We start from the raw sequence: 20958 nt of genomic DNA, 5'->3' as shown, positions 1-20958 counted from the left end.
AGGTACATTTTTGTTTCATTGTGAAACATATATGTATGTTTTTAGCAAGGTCTCACATACATGTTTTAGAAAGGCTAGTTTATGCTTCCAGAGTGTTGAGATTAAAGATGTGTGCTATGCCCAGCTCATCTATCTTTCCTATACACCTAGACCAGAAAATGCCAGCTTTAGATTAATAAAATGTTTCCAGATGTGCTGTCTGGTTGTCTGGTTACTGAACTTCCAGAGCCCTTGAAGAGGCTGTTTACTTGATACTGATGATGAAGACATGTTGCATTAGCACAGACTTGAAGCAGTTCAGTACTTTTTAGCCTTCAGTACTAAGCTCTTTAGCCCTGGCAAAGAGGTATGATAAATAAAGCAAGCATTGCTGGGCATGGTGGTGCACACCTTTAATCCCAGCACTTGGGAGGTAGAGGCAGGCAGACTTCTGTGAGTTCAAGGCCAGCCTGGTCTACAAAGCAAGTTACAGGACAGTCAGAGCTACACAGGGAAACCTTGTCTCCAAACCAAACCAACCAACCAAACAAACAAAAAAACTACTCTAGAATCAGCACGCTTACAATGGTAGCGGTGTGATAAATACTGAGTCTACCTAAGGTTTTATGGTTATAACCTCTACTTTCTCCTAGTGACAGGCTGAAATAGGGTTGAAATGACACAAACCTCTCCTGGCATTTCCTTCCTGACTCAAGAGAGGCTTCTTATTTTTCTGCCACAGGGTCAAGCACTACATCATCCATCTCTAATGTGGCTGTGCCTCGTAGCTGGAACCTGGAGAGCCTCTGTTTCAGTCCATGTCTGTTTCCCCAGGCCTGGGTCTCAGCTCCTAGGGTTCAGGGCACCCTTTCGTTGACCCAGAGCTGCTGGGCATGGTGACACACACCCTCAATTCCAGCACTCAGGAGGCAGAGGCAGGCAGATATCCGAGTTTGAGGCCAGTCTGGTCTACAGAGTGAGCCCTGGGACAGCCCGGGCTTTGTAGAGAGAACCTATCTCAAAAACAAACAAGCAAATAAATGAAAAAAATCCAGGGCCATGTTCCGAGCTACAGGCTAGAAGCTATTGCAGGAAACATGGCTCCTTTACCACCACATCATCCCTTTATTGACTCACCCTATCTGTTTGGCTTTCAGGGTCGAACATGCACGAATGCATGCCAAACATCGTGGCCACGAAGCCATGCACGCTGAAATGGTCCTCATCCTCATTGCTACCTTGGTGGTAGCCCAGCTGCTCCTGGTACAGTGGAAACAGCGGCACCCCCGTTCTTATAATGTAAGCCACTTCTTACCTTTTAAAAATGTTCTTTGAGACAGACTCTCCTGTCACTCAGGAAGGCCTTGAACTTACTATGTAGATAAGGGTGACTTTGAACTCATGATCTTCCTGTCTTTACCTCGCAAGTACTAGGTTTACAGGTGTGTGTCACCACGCCCGGCACCTCTCACTTTTTAGTTATCAAGACACGCTTTGTAAGTGACCAGGGCTCTGCCTGACCCAGAGGACATATAGGCAGGTAAAAATAGTAGCAATGAATTTTCCATATGGAATGATAAGTAGTTTGTGGGGTGTACATATGTGTGTCTCTGAGGGGCAAGTGATTTGGTACAGGAAAACATGAGATTCCTTTTTTGTTTGATTGCTTTGAGACAGGGTCTCACTGTTTGCTCTGGCTGTCTGTCCTACAACTCACTAAGTAGACCGGAGTAGCCTCGAACTTACAGAGGTCTGCCTTCCTGTCTCTGCCTCCCAAATGCTGGGATTAAAGGGATGTATCACCACTTCCAACCCAACATGAGACTACTTTTATGGCCAGAAAAAGTTGATACTTCCTTTTAAATATTGTGAGACAGATACATGAAGGAAATATCAGTAAACGTTCATTTGGAAGGGAGATCACTTGACAAGGAAAGCCAACGCTAGTCTTATGAGAAGGAGGTAAATTTCATCAATCTGTATGCCAAAATTAAGTAAACAAAAAGGCAGTGAAAAAGGTAAAGAAAAAAGACATGACATAGAGAAGACAAATAGTTAAGTGACATAGGTGAGTTCTTTCTTACTAGTATTGAAACTTAATTCTGGATAGGTTAAAGTCTCCTAGTTAAAGCTGGAGACTGGCAAATTAGAGTAAAAAAATCCCATAATTCATCAGCATGCTGCATGTATAAGTCTCATCTTAGATAGCAAGACAGACAAAAAAATGGAAAGTAAACGGATGGGAAAAATATTCCATGAAAATGATAGCCAAAAGAAGGGTGGAGCACATAACTCCAAGACCAGCCTATGCTAAATACTTTGAGGGCAGGCAGGACTACACAATGAGACACTGTCTAATGAAAACAAAGAAAGAGGACCAAAGTTTAGTTTATGGCATCCGCATTGGGTGGTTTACAGCCACTTATAACTCCAGGTCCATGGGACCTGACACCTTCCTTTGGCCTTTGCAGGCACCTAAACATGTGTGCCCATTCCCTTCTCCCAACCCCACATAAACATGTAATTAAAAATAAATTTTGTTTTTTTTGTTTGTTTGTTTTTAAGACAGTGTTTCTCTGTGCTGGCTGTCCTGGAACTTGCTCTGTAGACTAAGCTGGCCTCGAACTCACAGAGATCCTCCTGCCTCTGCCTCCTGAGTGCTGGAATTAGAAGGCATATGCCACCACTGCCCAGCTAAAAACAAATTTTTTTTTTTTAAAAGAAAGGAAGGTGGGATAGTTATACTAATGTCAAGTAACATAGGCTTAAATAAAGACAACCAATGATAACACATTTATGTGATTGTATATATTAGAGTACAATACAGCAAGGAGCTACAATTAGAAATGTGTGCACACCAAAAGGGCTCAAAATAGGAGAAACAAAATTGACAGGACTAAAAGGAGAAATAGGGAGTTCCCTTTCAATGATGGATAGGAAAGTGACACAGAAGGTCACTCATCATGTAGAGAACTTGAAGAACATTATAAACCAATCAGAGTGGCCCAGGTTGGCTATGAGCTTGAGACATGCCTACCTTAGACTCTCCAGTGCTGAGATTACAAGTAGTCACCATCATACTTTACAAAATTCACTGAGTTCTTTGTTTTAAGCACTTTGCATGTATAAACTCAGTTAAACCTCATTATAATTTGGGGTGTAGCATTTTTTTTTTCAGTTACAGATGAGTAAAATAGAAAATCTGAGTAATTTTTTCAGACGATAAAACCATTAATTTTACTTTAGTCATAATCCGTAGGTGCTTTTTGTCTGCAGTGTATGCTTAGACTTCTTGGGATATTGCCTAAGGTGCTTAGGGTTTTGTAGCCAGCTGCTGTGCTATTTCATTTAATTTGTGTAGCAATGGTATTAGATGAAAGCATAGAAAGTTGAGGCCCGCAGAGACTACAGCTAGGGAGAGATGGGATTAAACCCAAGTTATTTGCTTTCTATATCATATTTTAAGCACTGCTCAGTGTGGCCTCGAAATGATTTTTTTTGTCAAGAGAACTAAGGAATAATCTGGAGCATAGTGGAAAAGGAGCTGACCTTTGTCCTTGAGCTTGCTCGAGTTCCAGACCACACTGGCCAGTGGCTCCCTCCGGTGTTGGCGTGTCTGACTAATAGAAATACATCCCTACAGGTCACAGTACATGGTGCTCACGTGATACCAAGGGCTTGAGAAGAGCCAGCAGCGTGCCCTCCGGTGGGGCTTCATGCGTGGAGCCTGCTCATGCTTTCCCGCCATCTGAGACGAGACACTCATGGTTATTTGTGCATTCCACAGAGCAGAAATTTCCAGGTTTCATGGAGCCGAACACATAGGAAACCCATTAGAGCAGGTGTAGCGCAGCAGCCCTTTTGATATTTGTTTTAATCTATTCTTCATTTCATCCTGTGTGTGTGGGTGTTTTGCCTACTTGTATGTTTTTGGACCACATGCGTGTAGTGGCAGTGAAGGCCAGGACAAGTCGTTGGATCCGCTGGGACTGGTGTTACAGGTGCCTGGAAGTTGCCACATGGGAGCTGGGATTTGAACTTGGGTCCTCATAAAGAGCAGGAATGCCTCACAGTGAGTCATTAAGTTCAGTTCCCAACATCTGTGTCAGAATGCCCACAACTACTTGTAATCTGACACTTTACTCTGGAATCCCAGGACACCCATACACACCCACAGCCCCTCACCGCCACCTCCACACCTGCAGATATGCACACAAAAAATAATGAAAACAAATCTTAAAAAAAAATCTCACATTCCATGCCTTCACTTAATTCCTAACAAATTGTTTACTTGTAATAATAATAATAATAATAATAATAATAATAATAATAATAATGAAAGGCTGGGTGTGATGGTGCATCCCTTACCTCCCAGCTGAGGCCACCCTGATCTACAGAGAGAGTTCCAAGATACCAGCCTACAGAGAGAAACCTTAAAGCAAAACAACAAATGATGATGACGATAACAACAACACTTTAAAAAGAGAAATGGAGACAGGCAGTGGTAGCACACACCTTCAATCCCAGCACTTGGGTGGAAGAGGCATGGGGATCTCTGTGAGTTCGAGGCCAACCTGATCTACAAAGAGTTTCTGGACAGCCAAGGCTATTGTTACACAAAGAAAACCTGTCTTGAAAAAGAAAAACAACAAAACAAGACAAAAAAAAATTAATTAAAAAAAAAAAGACATCTGAAGAAATCTGAACTGGTTTGCCTCATGCTGCTGTTGTTGAATAATGTGTGTGTGTGTGTGTAAATTGTTTGTTTTGAGACAAGGTTTCTCTGTGTAGCCCTGGTTGTCCTGAACTCAGTCTGTAGAACAGAGATTTCAAGTTCTAATTTAAGCAACCTGCCTGCCTTTCCCTCCCAGTGCTAGGATTAAAGGTGTGCACCACTATGCCTGGGCTTGATGTTATATTTTTAAAGCTATGTTTGTTTGTTTATTGAGCCAGGGTCTCCCTGTGTAGCTCTGGCCCTGAACTCACAGAGATCTACCTGCCACTCAAGTCCTGAGATTACAGGACTGCACCCCATGTCTGGCCCCAATCTTTTATTGTATGCAACAAATATTTTGATGCAACTGAAGCACCAGCTTTGGAAGACTTCCCAAGAGGCCTGCATACAGTGGCACCAGTTATCATTTTCCAAGCTTATCGGTAGTAGCACTGTCTTTCCTTGAAGAGGTGTGTAGCCATGAAATCAGCCTAGTGGACTAACCAGTCCTCCCACTTTCCACCCTGAGCCCCAGTTCTTATCTTTAAAGTGAGTTGTCTTACTCATTTCATGGCTTGTGAGAATTTTGTAAGGCTGTGTGACAAAGTCTAAAGTCTAAAGCTAATGTTGCTACCTGCTGTTGGCCCCACTCTCAGGGAAACTCAGGAACTTAAAGACAGCCTCTATCTAGCATTGTTATGTGTAGAAGAACAGTTTTATTGAGCAAATTTTTCTATACCCTTTTTCTCCTTTTCTGTCTTCTTTTTTTCTTCCTTCTCTCCCTCCCTCCCTCCTTCCTCCCTCTTTCTTTCCTCTTCTCTTCTCCTCCCCTCCCATTCCCTCCCTTTTTCCTTTTCCTTTTTCCTTTCCTTTCCTTTCTTGACAGGGTCTCACTGTATAGCCCTGACTGATTTAGAATTGACTGTGTAGACTCACAGAGGTCCTCCTGACTCTGCCTTTAGAGGGCTATGATTAAAGCACATTTTAACATTTTAAAATAACTCGTTCAGTGGCTTTTAGAACGGGCATAGTGCTGTGCAGCCCATGTCACTATTTGGTGCCAGAACCATTTCTTTACCTCAGAAGGAAACCTTGTGGCCACTAAGCAGCTGCTCAGACCCCCGTCCTTTACTTTATAATTATTTATTGGCGTACTTTTAAAAAACTCTTACATTTACATTTCTTTTATCTTTTTCCTTACTCCACCCCAATTCCTTCCAACACCCCAACACCAGGTAGGAGAGAGAAAGGGTTAGTGGGAGAGGTGGCGCAGTTCTCTTAGCTGCTTATGGTGTTTAGGGTGGTCAGGTTCCTTGGAGCCAGTGCAATCCTTTTTTCAGATCTCCAACTTCTCCTCTCAGTGCAACAACAGCAAGAGGAGCTGCAGGGGGCAAGCAGCAGCATCCTTGCTCTTTCTTGGAGCTCTCCAACACTGCCTGGGCTCTGGCCATTTATTCTCTCTCCAGAGTCCTCAGATTCAAACTCTCTGCAGCTGACAAGAAGCTCCTCTCATGCCTCCACATGAGGTAAATAGTTTGCTGCTGTGGACAGTCTGAATCAGTCCTGAATCAGTCCCACATCCCACACCTGGGACCAAAACAAAAACATGTTTATATATACAGCATTTATTTGTCTAGTCTGCATATTTTTATTAGTCATTGTTCAGGCTTTTTGTGTCCAGCCTTTTTTCACTTAGTGCAGTGTTTTCAAGTTTCAGCCATGTTGGTTGATTCAGTGCTACTTTCTTATGGTTACCGTATAACATTCCATTGTATGGTTACACTACATTTTGTATTCCTTGAATGATGAGCATTTTGGAGTTATTTTCATCTTTAGAGTGTTGTGGACAGTGGATCTAAAGGTTTTGTTCATCCGTTGTTTTCAGTTTTAGGGGTAGAAGGAGAGTTCCTGAATCACCTGGTGACCCAGTTTTCAACTTTAAGGGCCTCTCAGTTCTCACAGTAGTGGCACCATCTTCTGTTCCAGAGCAGACCAGGTCCCTGTTTCTCTACATCCTCACCAGCATAGCATCTATCTTCCTTGATACTGGGAGTGTGCAGTGCCATCTTCCTGTGGTCTTGATGGCAGTCCTCTAATGAGATAACCCTGATAAGGCTTGCTAGTTGTTGTATATAGTATATGCATATACTAATATACCTATATAGTATATGTATGTTTTTTTTAATTTTTGTGTTTTTGGTCTTTTTTGAGACAGGGTTTCTCTCTGTAGCCTTGGCTGTCTTAGACTTGATTTGTAGACCAGGCTGGCCTCAAACTCACAGCGATCCACCTGCCTCTGCCTCCCCAAATGCTTGTAATTAAAGGCATGCACCCCCACACCTGGCTTATTTTGTGTAATTTTTATATGTTGATGTTTGGGGTTTTTGAGAGCCTGATGTAAAGTAGACTGGTCTCAAGAGCCTTGTTGTTCATCGAAGCTGGCCTTGAATGCCCTGATCCTCCGTATTGTTGGGATTACAGGTATGTCATGCCTCAATGTTTGGAAATATGTCTATTCAAGTTCTTTTCACATTTAAATCGTCTCTGTGTTGATGAACTGTATGAATTACTAAATCTGAATTCCAATCCATTAGCATATGTTGTTTGCATCCTCCAGGATTATCCTCTCACTTTTTAAAAAAATTATTTTCGTTTATGTACTTTGGTGTTTTGCCTGCATGTATGTCTGTGTGAGGGAGTCAGATCCCCCAGAACTGGATTACAGACAGTTGTGAGCTGCTGTGTAGGTGCTGGGAATTGAACCAGGATCCTCTGGAAGAACAGCCACTGAGCCATCTCTCCAGCCCTTGTCACCTTCTTCATAGTGTCCTTTGATGTGTACCCGTTTACTGTTTTGACGAGGGCTAGCTTTTTTCTTTTGTTGTTTATACTTTTAGTGACATACCTAAGATTCTGTTGCCAACAGACAATTAGGAAGATATATGTGTATTTGTGTGTGTGCTTGTGTTTGTGTGCCTGTGCCTGTGTGTTGAGACCATATGTCAGGTGTCTTCTTCAGTTTCATTCCACCTTATCTTTGAGACCTGTTTTTCTCTACTGAGCCTGGAATTAGGTTAGACTAACTGGTCGGCAAGCCCGGGCTCCGCCTGCCCCCTCCTCCCGGTGCTGGGATTGCAGGTGTGTGTCATCACGTCTTGCCTCCTTTAGTGTCTTAGCTCAGTTTGAATTTTTGTCAATGATGTGAGATCAGAGCTTTAGTTTATTCTTCCATCTGATATCTAGTTATCTCAGCATCTTTCTTGAACAGAATTCTGTGATCATTGTATTTGTGGAACTCTTTTCAAAACTCAGATGAGCATTGGGAGAGGTGGCACACCTCGGCACTATTCCAGCACTTGGGCAGGTAAGGCAGAAATTAATAATAAATTTGAGGCCTGAGGTGCAGACCAAGATCCAGGCTTTAATAATAATAAATGTCCATAGATGTTAAGATTTGTGTGTGTGTGTGTGTGTGTGTGTGTGTGTGTACCTGTACACTCCACATATTCCCAAACATACAAAACTGGGGGTGATACCTTGCACTTGTAATCCAGGCAGTGGAGAGGCAGGTGTAGTGTGTACACTTTTCATCTCAGCACTCGGGAGGGAGGCAGAGACAGGTGGATCTAAGCTTGAAGCCAGCTTGGTCTATAGAGCAAGTTCCAGGACAGCCAGGCTACCCAGAGGGGTTCTGTCTCAAAACCAAAGCCTGCTGTATACAAATGTAATTCTGATAATCATGAACAGTATTTTCATAGGTCTACTGCATATAAACCTTCTTATCAAAGCACTGAAAATGAATAAAGTAGCCTGATAATTGCATTTAAACAATACTGTCCATCAAAGCCATTTATACTTAGTGCTGGTGAAAGCCGAGAACCCTCAAGAAATACAACACACATTAGTAGTCTTCAACTTCATCTTTTAAAAGGCTGTATAAAGTTATCGATTGAATACTGGTCTATATGCTACATGCCAATCTATATTTGCATTCTACAGTTAGATACTTTATATCTTTAATTAAATATAATTTATGATTTATAATTTCATTCAGGAAGAAAATTTTTTTCAGTGGGCAAAAAATTAAAATCTTTCTTTCTTTTTTTTTTAAATAGGTTTAGATGAAATTAGCTCATGCTTTAGTGCTGGGCAAATTGCCTGTTTATAGCCTGTCAGTTCTTGGTGAAAGTAATAGTGGTGCTAATGATGTGTGCCTTAAAAACCTTGTTATTTTACAGTTAATTGTAAGCACTGAGTCCATATGCAGAGGACATGAAGTAAGAAAATTAGTATCTGAGGATTGAAAAAAAAAAAGCAGGTGGCCTAGGTGGTGGCACACACCTTTAATCCCAGCAGAGGCAGGCAGACCCCTGAGTTCAAGACCAGTCTGGTCTACAGAGTGAGTTCCGGGACAGCTGGAACTACAGAGAAGCCCTGTTTCAACAAAGCAAACAAACAAAAAACTAAAACCAAAACAGTGGATGGTGCTTGAGCAATGACATCAGAGGATGTCCTCTGGGCAACTTGTGTGTACATGCACTCACATGCACATTGAAAACAGCAAGAGTGATAACACCCAAGATTAGGGCATTGGCTGCCTTGTAGGACAGCGGGGTGTGAGGCTAGAAAAGAGCACAGGTAAACATGAGCGACTTTAGTTGCTTCACTCCATGTTCACTAGTAGCTTCAGTGGATGAGTACTGACTGAAAAGGACACATAGAGACACATAGAGACACATGGCCACTACATATATGACATTGTCTTTGGAATGAAAGAGAATTGAAATGACTTCCTGCCAGGTGCCTGGGTAAGGAAGCACAGTGAGGCCATCATTGAAGTAGCCTTGGGAGCTTTCAGAAAGAAGTGTATGTAGCCAGAGAATGACGCTGCTGACGGATGAGGCTATGTTTCTCTCCCGCCGAGTACGATTCTGCTCTTCACTGGTACAGGTTGTCAGTCCAGCCCTGTGACTCCCGCGTGGAAAAACGCTAGTCCTGTTTTCCTAAAAGAGAGTTCGTACCAGGGACGATTGGCATTTCACACCAGTTCATTCTTCGTGAGGTGAGGAGGGTTGTACTGTGCATCACAGAGTGTCAGGTTCTCTAGAGTAACAACTTGCAGAATGTCTCTCTCTCTCTTCAGCAGTGACCTCAGTGTGTGTGTGTGTGTGTGTGTGTGTGTGTAAAGGGGACTTATTAAATGGTTTACAGGCTGTAGTCCAGCTAATTCAACAATGGAATCCAGTAGTTGTTAAGTCCACAAGACTGGATGTCTCAGCTGGTCTGCAGTACGCACTGGAATCTGGAAGAATGGCCTTGCTGTTCAGGGTGAGAGCAAGCAGCAAAGAGCAAAAGCTTCCTTCTTCCATGTCCTTCCTTCTGCTCCCAGCAGAAGGCATGGCCCAGATTACAGGTGGGTCTTCCCACTTCAAAAGGTCAGAATTAAATCTCACATCAGAGTTCCAGATTAGAAGTGGATTTTAACTAAGCAAAAATCTCTCCCAGGTCTACTCAACCATTTCGGGTTTCAGTAAATTCCAGATGTAGCCAAGTTGCTAACCAAGAATAGCCATCACATCAGGTGTCCTCTGGCCAGGCACACCAGCGCCTTTCAGGAGACGTCCACATTTGTCTCCAGGTTTTGCACGTGCTCCCTGGGAAGCACAGGGCCCTGATGAGACTCTCCGCTCCTTCCTCACGTGCAGGGATGCTGCCCACTGAGCTCTAACTTGCGTGCTCTCAGGGTCACTTGCTGTCTGTAGTTGAGGAACTCAAATCTTGTTTCTCATGGTCAAAGAAGAGTTAGCTCCAATTAACTTATTTGAAACAGGATATATTTCTAGTTTTTAAATTTCAGATATGTTATTTCCAGCAACCGTAAAAAATACCTTAAATTGCTTAGAGTGTACACTTGATAGCCATTACCCAAAAAAGGATTTTCTTGGCTACACACGCACTATGCGTTTCGCTGGTGAGAGGCAGGGTCCAACACTACAAAGCGGAAGTGCTGGGAGGACGGGCAGGGCTCAGTGGAGGAGTGCTGGTTAGCATGTACAAAACTGTGGGTTTAATGCTTGTTAAAGACAGAGTACAACACAGTGGACTAGTGAGGTGGCTGTGTGAGTACAGGCTCCTGAACTTAGACCGGGTGACCCAAGTTTGATCTCTGTACCTAGGAGGTGGCTGGAGAGGACCCACTTCATTGCCCTCTGACCTCTACATATGCCCAGACAGTTAGCCTGTGCACACCTGCGTGCTCTCTCTCTCCCTTGCCCTTCCTCCCTTTTTCCCCTCTTTCCCTTCCTTCCCTACCCCTTCTCCTCCTCTTTCCCTCCTTCCTCCCTCTCTTCTTCTCCCCATCTCATACATACTAAATAAAAATAATAAAGCATTCTAAGAAAGAATAGCCAAACTGCAATATAAGACAGGAATTTCTGTCCATTTTTCAGACTACTAAGCAGTCAAGCAGAATTTGAAGTGATTTGTTTTGTTTTTTGTTTTTTTGAGACAGGGTTTCTCTGTAACCGAGCCCTGGCTGTCCTGGAATTTACTTTGTAGACTAGCCTGGCCTCAAACTCACAGATAATCTGCCTGTCTCCACCTCCTGAGTGCCAGGATTAAGGGTGTGTGCCACCACATCCAGCCTTGAGAATATGATTGTTAAGATTGTATGTTTGTTTTTATTTATGATCACATGTAGTCCAGGCTGACCTTTAACTTACTGTGTAAAGCTGATCTTGAATGCCTAATCCACCTGCCTTTTACTCTTCCAGGTGCTGGGATTACTAGTGTATGCCACTGTATTCAGCCTTAAAACCTGATTCTTTTTTCTCTTTTATTGTTTTATGTGTGTGGTTGTTTTGCCTACATCTGCTTCAGAGACCAGAAGAACTCCAGGCCCCCTGGAACTGGAGTTCTAGACAGTGTGAGCCACTATGTCGGTGCTGGAAATTGAACATGGCTACTCTAGCCGAGAAGCCAGTGATTTTGACAGCTGAACCATCTTTCTATCCCCTTTGTGTGTGTGTGTGTGTGTGTGCATGCATGTGTAATACTAATACTCTTTAATTACTAAATTTTATGTGTATTAGTGTTTTACTGTCATGTATGTGCATCACGTGTCCATGGAGGCCGGAAGAGGGCACCCGATCCCCTGGAACTGGAGTTAGAGGCAGTTGTGAGCTTCCATGTGGATTGTGGGAACCAAACCTAGGTCTTCTGCAAAAGTAGTAAGTGCTGTTAATCTTTGAGCCATCTCTCCAGCCCCAAAACCTGGTTCTTAATAGTTGTTTTTTCTCTCAAAAGCCTTAGGAAATTATTATCTCTGACCTGCCATAGTCGTGTTTGCTTTTAGGTCTCCTGAGTTTCTCTCCTTAACGACTGCCTGAGCCCTTTCCTTGGATCTCAAGTACTTTTACAAGCCCCATTTTGTCAGTCATTTCACCATTTAACCACCCCTGCCTTTCAGGGTTCCTCTACAAACTCAGAATGATGGCAGGGAGGCTGCTAGGGAGACAGAAGATGGATTGGAACCTACTCCAGGTCAGACTTGCTTTGGTTTCTGTGTAGCTTAGTTTTCATCATCAATTCAGATTCTAATATTACTTAATCCTTAGCTCCCTCAGGGATGTTAGGGGAAATGAAAAGTTTATACCTGGAAAAGTATCTGTCCTATTTTTAAACATCTCCAAGGAGCAGCTTTCATCATTTCTGTCTGCTACCATATATAGTTTGTTTTCAAGCCCCACCCTGAACAGCTGCTACTTCCCGGGTGGATGAGTATCAGACTCCCCTACCTGGAACTCTGCAAAATAATGCAGATTTCCCCCTTAGACTTAGGCAGTAAGAGGATTACTTGGAGGCGAGGCATGGCGGGACACATCCCTTTAATCCCAGCAGGGGGTCTCTGGACCTCTTGAGGCTAGGACAGCCAGGGTAATGTTGCACAGTTAAACCCCGTCTTAAAAAAAAAAAAAAATTCACTTGGATCCCATTTCTATGAGAAAGGAAAATGTAGTAAAAACTTCCAGCCTCCTTGCAAGCTGTCTTTAACGATAGGCTCGTTTCTCACTTTTTCCTCAAAGGCTGCTTCCCAACATGCTGTGTTCATGGACCTGAAATACCCACAGGCCCTTTTGTTTCTGGACTTAGGAGGCCATAAAAATCAGATAGTGCCCTGTTGGAAAGCTTTTATTGGTTTCTCCACTGTGAGTGCAGTGCTTCTCTCCCGTACTTTGTGGACTGCCAGGACTTATGTCATTGTAGAATTTATTTTGAACAGGTTGAGTTTATGTTTTTCTTCAATAGACCTAAGTCCTTGAAGAGGCTTTATTATTCATGTTGAGTCCCCAGTCCTTAACATGTTGTCCAGTGTTGGTTAAATGGCCATTTGACTAATTCTTATTTGGAGAGGGGCCAGCTTGGGAAAGAAGCTATAGTTCTAAGTAAGATACCAGTCTTAGGACACTGGTAGTAAATTTAGCACCTCTCTAAAAGACAAAATCTGGACCCAGAGACAAGAGGGACACAAGCGCTTGTCTGGTTAGTAGCATATGTTAGTGAAGTGGTGGTTGTCCCTGGAAATGAAGATGGCTGTTTGCTAGAGGTGCAGTAGGAAGAAACTGCCAACTGCATCTCTGCCTGTAGACTATTCTAGCACAGTATGGTCTTGCCAAGTCATAGAGATGACTGGATACATCTGCATATTGGGCCTGTAGATAACTTTTTAGTGGCCAGCCTTTCTTGGGTCCTCTTCCAAGCTAGATATCCAGTGATTTGTTTTGTTTTGTTTTGTTTTGTTTTTCAGCTGCTTTTACAGGATTCTGTTCCCGATGTTTTATAACCCTGATAGCTCTTATGGTCATGATTCATTAAGACAGTGTTTTTGTGTATTTAGTGAGATGACAGTGACGAGCAGAGAGCTCTTATTCTGGGTATGCTTTTAGTTAGGCAGCCTGAGGTTGCCATGGCTTTTTGGCAGTAGCTTTGACAACTGAAACCCTTCAATATGTTTTCCTTGAGCTGCTCTTAAATCAGTCTTTTTCCATCCGCTGCTGGGGCAGTCTGAGAGGTTTCTTTGCTTCATGTTACGCTTATTGGTTCATGGAATGTTCCATATAGAACCCTAGAAATGTCTTTGTTCATTCTAGGTTTTGGTTTTTTTTTTTTTTTTTTTTTGTATTTCCATATTGATTGGCTGCATGTTTGTTCTGCCCTAAGCTATATGCTATCCATAATTTAGTAAGCAGGTCCTTTGTGCTTTCACCTCTTAGAGAAATCTCCCCCAGCTAGTTCCTGTCCACATTGCTGCATCTTTCCTCTGAACATTTCTGTCGCTACTGTAGCTCTGCATAGCTGCCTAGTTCCTGCATTGGAAGAGAGATCAGGGCAAAGATTTCTGTTATTTTGTACAGACACAAATGTTTATTTTATAAACTGTTGAACTCAGTATGTCTCAATAAACATTGTTACCAGATGGCACCAAAGGCCCTTCCATCCCCAAGATTGCTATTAAAATGTTTTTCCTAATGAAGGTTAAATACAGGAGCAAGAAGTGGCTCAGCAGTTGTTACTCCTAGCACTGACATGGTGGCTTACAGCCATCTATAACTCCAGTTCCAGGGGATCCAACCCCTCCTTCTCACCTCCTTAGCTACCACGCATACATATATACATTCAGGCAAAACACTCATATACATAAGCACAGAGAATTTTTTAAAAATTAAGATGAAGTTTAAACTTATTTACTACACAAGAGCCTGAGGATGCTCAGTAGGCAAGAGTGCTACCAACCCAGTAACTTGAGTTCAGTCCGTTGACGTCATGTGGTAGGAGAGAACAGATTTGTAGATTTTTGTTTCTTCTCTTTCATTAGCTTTGTCCACAACCTAGTCAGTTCCTTTGTTTGGCAGAATTGTACAAAATACATGGTCTCCACTACTGAGATTGTTTTTTGTTTTGTTTGTTTTTTTACAGCCTCTAATATGTTTGTATTGATTTTTTTTCTTGTAGTACCTTGTCCTATACTGTGTGTGAAAAAACATGTATTTTATGACACATTTTAAAAATTAAGTTTATTTATTCTGAACCAAGCTCCCTCCCTGTTCTCCTCTTGGTCCTACCCTCCCACCTTCTTCTCCCATCCTCCCCTCTCCTTCTCAAAAGGAGAGCTCCCCCATATCAGCCCACGCCAGCACATCAGGTCACGTAAGGGCTGACTGAGTGCATCCTCTTGCACTGAGGCCAGGCAAGGGAGCCCAGCTGGGGAAAGGGATCCACAAGCAGGCCACAGAGTCCATGTCAGAAACAGCTCCTGCTCCACCTGCTAGGGACCCCCATGAAGACCAAGCTGCCCATCAGTTACATATGTGTAGGGGTCTAGGTCCAGACCATGCGTGCTCTCTGGTTGGTGCTTCACTCTCTGTGAGCCCCCGTGGACCAAAGTTAGTTGGCTCTGTTGGTCTTCTTGTGGAGTTCTCATCCCCTCCGGGTCCTTCTATCTTTTCCCCCTACTCTTTCACAAGACTACCCAAGCTCCGCCCCATGTTTGGCTGTGGGTCTCAGCATCTGTTTCAATCTGCTGCTGGGTGCAGCCTCTCAGAGGACAGTTATGCTAGGCTGTCCTAGCATAACTGTCTGCATGCATAGCAGAGTATCATTAACAGTATCATTAACAGGGTTAGTTTTCTACCGTGGGGTGGGTCTCAGGTGGGCCAGTCATTGGTTGCACATTTCCCCCCATTTCTGCGCCTTCTTTATCCCTGAGCTTCTTGTAGGTAGGGTAAATTTTGGCTGGAAGGTTTTGTGGGTGGATTGGTGTTCCCCTCCCTCCACTGGGAATCCTGCCTGGCTAGAAGGTGGCCACTTCAGTCTCCATGTGCCCCACTGCTAAGGGTCTCAGCTAGAGTCACCCCCATATCCTCCCTGTCACAGGTCTCCAGCTTGTCTCAGAGATGCCCCCCCCCTTGGTTTCCCTTTTCTCTCCCAGCCCTGTCACCTCCGCCCCTGTTCTACCCACCTGTGATCCCTACCTTTTGTGAAACACTGTAGTGTAGTGCATACTCTGCAAAATTTAGAGAATTCAGTGATTAACAGTGCCCCCCCCAGTTCAGTTAAACAACAGTGGTGCTGTTTTTCCTGTGTGGCCTTTGGCCTTTTGTTGACCCCAAATTCAGTTTTATTGTGAACCCAGCTACTACTACTGTTTTTTTCTTGACAGGGTTTTTATTTTATTTTGCTTTGTTTTTTCTTCCTCCCTACTGCTACAGTTTCTAGCTAGGTGGGGGTGGTACGTGTTTTCAGTCCCATCACTCAGGAAAGTGGATCTCTTGAGTTTGAGACCAGCCTGATCTACAGAGAGAGTTCTAAGACAGCCAGGGGTACACAGAGAAACCCTACCTCAGTGAAGGCAAAAAAAAAGTTTTAAAATAAATTTCTATATTTCAAGAGAAAAAATAAAGTAAAAATTTACCTTGACATCTGAAAGCAACCTGTTTTTTTTTTTTCAAAGATTTATTTATTTATTTTATGTATATGAGCGTTTTGTTTTCATACACACCAGAAGAGGGCACCAGATCTCATTACACATGGTTGTGAGCCACCGTGTGGGTCCTGGGAATTGAACCCAGGACCATCTGGAAGAGCAGCCAGTGCTCTTAACCTTTGAGCCATCTCTCCAGCCCCAGCCTGTTTTGTTTTTTTTTTGTTTTTTTTTTTGTTTTTTGTTTTTTTGTGGTTGTTGTTGTTGTTTTAAAATACGTCCCAGTTTTTCAAAAAGCTAAAAGGAGCTCAGAAATTCCTGTTCTTTTTTGCAGAAGATAATGTAGCCAGACGTTTTGATTTGATTCTTTGCTAATTTTGGCTTACTGTTTTGTAAACAGTCTCAGTGAACCTGTTAGAGCAAGCAGTGTGCCTGGGCATGGTGGTGCACATCCTGACACTTGGGGGCAGAGACAGGCAGATCTCTGGATCTCTGTGAGTTTGAGGCTAGCCTGATTACCAAAGCAAGTTCCAGGACAGCCAAGGCTCCACAGAAAAGCCCTGTCTCAAAAAAAGGCAAGCAGTGTAAAGCACAAAGGCTCTTCACGGGTTTTAGTCCAGCTTTTCAGCCTCTAGTTTTCTGAGCGCTTCACTGCAGGGTCAGTTGTGGGCTCTAGTGCAGTGGAATTGAGACTTGGGCTGTAGGCTGCACTTACTAGCCAATAGTGAGCACCCTTGGGCCCACCAAACAGAAAACCCTAACAGTGAGTCAGTGCTCACGACCTCATCCCCTCCACTCAGGACTGAGCCTCGATACTCACACATACTAGGATGCACGTTACCCCTGAGCTGTATTGCTGCCTTCCTCTGTCTTCATCTGAATCACAGTGAGGAAGGGACTTGGGAAGGTGGTTCAGGGGGTAAATATTTGCAAGACAAGCATGAAGACCTGACTTTGGATCCCTCGTATCTAAGTAGAAGAGTGCCAAATTGCTTCTAAAACCCCAAAGCTGGGGGTGGAGACAAGTGGACCCCTGAGGCTCACTGACTAATCTAGACAAAAAAAGTGAATTCATTGACCCTGTATCAAAGACTGAGGCAGAGGAGAAGATAGGGGAAGATACTGCATGTCAGTCTTCGCCTTCCTATGTGCTCATGCACGGGTAAATACCCCTGCACACATCTGTGCATATGTTACACATGTACACATGAAGGTGATAAGAATGAAGCTTTAATGTGTAGGAAAATGTCTGAAGGGGCAGGAACAATAAATAAATAATTAAATACAAACAAAACCCAACTACATATTTTCTGAGCACAGAAGACTCTGTGTGAATGGTAGCTATTAGGTAAACTGGAAGCTCCGTGCTGCGCTGCCCACTGTAGCAGCTACCAGTCTTGTGGCTTTTGAGTGCTTGAAATGTGCTGTTAATACACATCCAATTTCAAAGTCAAAAAAAGGTAAAATAGTAATGATTTCAGTATTTTGCTGTTGGGGACATGTCTCCTGGGTAGTTCACTTTGCTTCATGTGCAAGGCCCTGGGTTCACTGCCTTGGCACAGAAATGTGCCTCTCCATTAGGGAATTTTACTTCAGTCTAGTCTTACTCTGCTTTTAATTTATTTGTTCACATTTATTGATACCGATTGTGTACTAATTCCCTGGCATTGTATTGTGTGCAGTAAATAGATGACTATGGCTACCCAAAAATGAATTCAAAGCCTGTCTCCTGCAGATAAGCACTGAGGTGACAGTGGAAAAGAAGAGGCTTTGGGGCACTAGGAATTCATACCTAATTTTGGCTAGAAAGGAGACCAAAGGCTTCAGAGGTCTTGAAAGGCTGGAAGGGAGGCAAGAAGGCTATTGTAGCCCAAGGGGAACAACTTGACTTAGAAGTTGAATGAAGAGAATGAAACCAGTTAGTCCAACCGTGGGTATTTTCTTTCATTTTTCCACAGGGGTGCCGGCAAACTAACAGAGAAGTTGGAGAAGCTGGGCAAGAAATAGCAAGAGCTCAGTGGAAAGCAGAGGCTTATGTGTGGGCTACAGTTTAATGAAGGATAAAGTCAGCCTAGTGCCAGCTTTGTAATTTATCACACTACTAGAGATACATTTTCACAAAATTGAAATGTGACCAGGCGTGGTGGCAAATGTCTTTTAATCTCAGCACTTGGGAGGCAGAGGCAGACAGATCTATGTGTGTTCCAAGCCAGCTAGGGCTACCTAGTTGAGACCTGTTTCAGAGCAACAACAAAAATGGAAGTGTGAGAAGTTGAAGCTAAGCAGGAACACTGTGGACAGGGCCTGCAGAGGGAGCCGGCAGAGCTGAAGTGCTTGTGTTTGTGTTTCAGATGGTGACCCTCTTTCAGATGTGGGTTGTTCCCCTCTATTTCACAGTGAAGCTGCATTGGTGGAGGTTCTTGGTGATCTGGATCTTCTTCTCTGCTGTCACAGCCTTTGTCACCTTCCGAGCCACACGAAAGCCTCTGGTGCAGACAACCCCCAGGTGAGAATGTAGGCGGAGGAGAGGCCTGGGGTGCCTTCTCCTTTTTTATTTTATTTACACTTGAGCTGCACCTCCTGTGTGTCTGTGTGGGGGTGGCAGATCCTCAGGAGCCGGAATTATAGGCAGCTGTGAACTGCTGTGTGGGTGCTGGGATTTGAATCCCGAGCCCTTGGGTAGTGCCCTTAACTGCTGAGCCATCTCTCCAGCCCCAAGCGTTATTTTTAAAAATGTTATGTGTTTGAATGCTGCCTGTGTGTATGTAAGTGTACCACTTGCCTGTGTCTTCTGCCCATGGAGACCAGAAGAGGGCATCAGATCCCCAGAACTGCAGTTTCAGATTCTTGGGAAGTGCGGTGTAGGAACCAGACTTGGGTGTCCCGCAAGGACAGCAAACGCTTTAGTCCCTGCGCCATCTCTCTAGCCCTCAAGCCTAGGCTTCGTGAAGCAAATGTGTTGGAAAGCATGGGAAAAAGATGGGTTTAGAATGATAAACAAAAAGCCCCCCCCCTTTTTTTTTGTCTGCCAAATGAGCTGGTACAGGGCCTCTCTAAAACAAGCTGATTGGGAGACCCACTACCCTAGCCACGGGTTCAGAATTTTAAATATGTCCCTATCCTTCACTTGATGATCTGCATTAAGATCTGTTGGTGTTAAGAAAAACACAAAACAAACAAGCCTTTGAGATCATGCTCTCATTTTAAGTATCCTTCTCTTTTGTGAAGCCTTTTCTGATCTCCGAATTAGATTTTTCATTGTATTTTCTGTAAAGCCCATCACAATTTACAATTAGATGTTATTTTAGGTATCTGTCTCCCTGGCTAAACTATGAGGTCAGGGCCCTGTCCACTGTGCTGGACACTGTGTATCCAGGCTTTGCCGCGGGGTCTGGCACAAACTAGCTCACTCTGAATGTTTGTTGAATGAATGAATATCAATAATGAATAGCACTTCCTTCTTATGTAACAGAGCTCTATAATTCTTAGAGCCAAATGTGTTTTTTGTTTAATCCTCCCAAGCAGCTTGTGAGGTCACTTAAGATCCATGCCTGACAGAAAAAGATATTTTTCTCATTCATTCATTTATTCATTCAACAAGCACCTGCTATGTGCCAGGCCCTTTGCTGAGCGCTGGGGATACAGAGCCGCATAAGACATGGTCCCTGCCCTCAAGGAGTGCTCGGGTTAGTGGAGGAGAGGGTCGAGAAGGTCGAGAAAGTGCCTTTTGCAATGCATTTGGTGAATGCTGTGAGAGGTGTGCACGGGCTCAGGCCTGTAGGGGTGCTGGCTGGCCTCACCCAGTCTCCCAGCGGGCAGGTTGCTCTTGTGCTTCGTATGTTCTGTTTGCTGCACACCTTTCTCTGACTTGAGTTCACTGCGAGAGTGAGGATGATGGTGACCCAGGAGCCCCTCCCTGACACACTTCTAGGCCCTCACAGTAGGCACAGGATCTAATGCCAAGTGGATAGGGAGTTGGAATATGTGGCATTATAACTGTGAACTTGGGATCTCACCTTTCCAAGCCTTGAGTTTTCATCCCTGAAAATGTGACAAATGCTCAGCTTCATATACAGTGATTTTTCAAGATAAAGCATGCTATCGCATGTGAATGACGAAGGAGACATGATTGTGAGTTGGCGGTCAGTGTTGGACAGCTTAGATTACACATAGGTGGTTCAGCCAGTAAAGCTGCTTCTTGGTCACCTAAGGTCTCCTAAGCCTGCTAACCATCTTGATCCCCAGAACCCAAGTCAAGGTAGGAGAGAAGCCACTCCACAAAGTTGCCCTCTGCCCCCCACACATGTGCCACACACATGCATGAAGTTACAAGTGGCAAACAGTATTAATGTCTAGCTAAAATGGCTGAGGTATTGTTCGTAATATGGAAGGTTGTTTTAGAATAGTAAATAACATTGATGGTGCTTCCAAGGTTTTAAATGACCTCATTTATTCATCTAACCTTAGTGAATATATTACAAGAAATAGGCTCTTACACCACAGTGAGAAAGGAAGTTTGCTTTTTCCCATTTATGCAAAGAAGTGAACTTATTTCAGAAACATGATTTGACTTATCTAGGTTCACTTAGCAAATAAAAGCTTACTAATCCAAGATAAGTATTAGAAGACCTAAAATTCCATGTGTTTTCTGCTGTCTCTTTCCCTTACAGCTGTGTGTGGTTTTTCTGTGCAACACTACAAAATGGTTGGGGCCTTTGCCTAGCCTGAGAAACCTGCTTAGCCAGAGCAGGGAAGCAGAGGCTAGAACCTAAGTGTCCATCCTGGG

At 43.6% G+C, this 20958-nt stretch overlaps 1 protein-coding gene across 5 annotated transcripts in view; it reads left to right on the top strand.

Moving 5' to 3' along the window:
* Positions 1–20958, top strand: part of Rnf121 (ring finger protein 121) — a 58379-nt gene that overhangs the window by 23044 nt on the left and 14377 nt on the right. For 2 of the 5 annotated variants that reach the window (XM_021652012.2, XM_060367719.1), the window contains exons 3-4: positions 1137–1278; positions 18524–18678. In XM_021652012.2, the coding sequence (XP_021507687.1) occupies positions 1137–1278; positions 18524–18678 (297 nt within the window). Of the gene's footprint in view, positions 1–1136; positions 1279–12161; positions 12236–18523; positions 18679–20958 lie in introns of those variants that run through there. The other 3 variants (XM_060367720.1, XM_021652014.2, XM_060367721.1) reach the window with 3 other exon arrangements.

This window comes from Meriones unguiculatus, chromosome 14, assembly GCF_030254825.1.
Source record: "Meriones unguiculatus strain TT.TT164.6M chromosome 14, Bangor_MerUng_6.1, whole genome shotgun sequence".
Lineage (NCBI taxonomy): Eukaryota > Metazoa > Chordata > Mammalia > Rodentia > Muridae > Meriones > Meriones unguiculatus.
The sequence above is the reverse complement of the archived record's forward strand: the minus strand, read 5'-3'. Positions and strand labels throughout refer to the sequence as shown.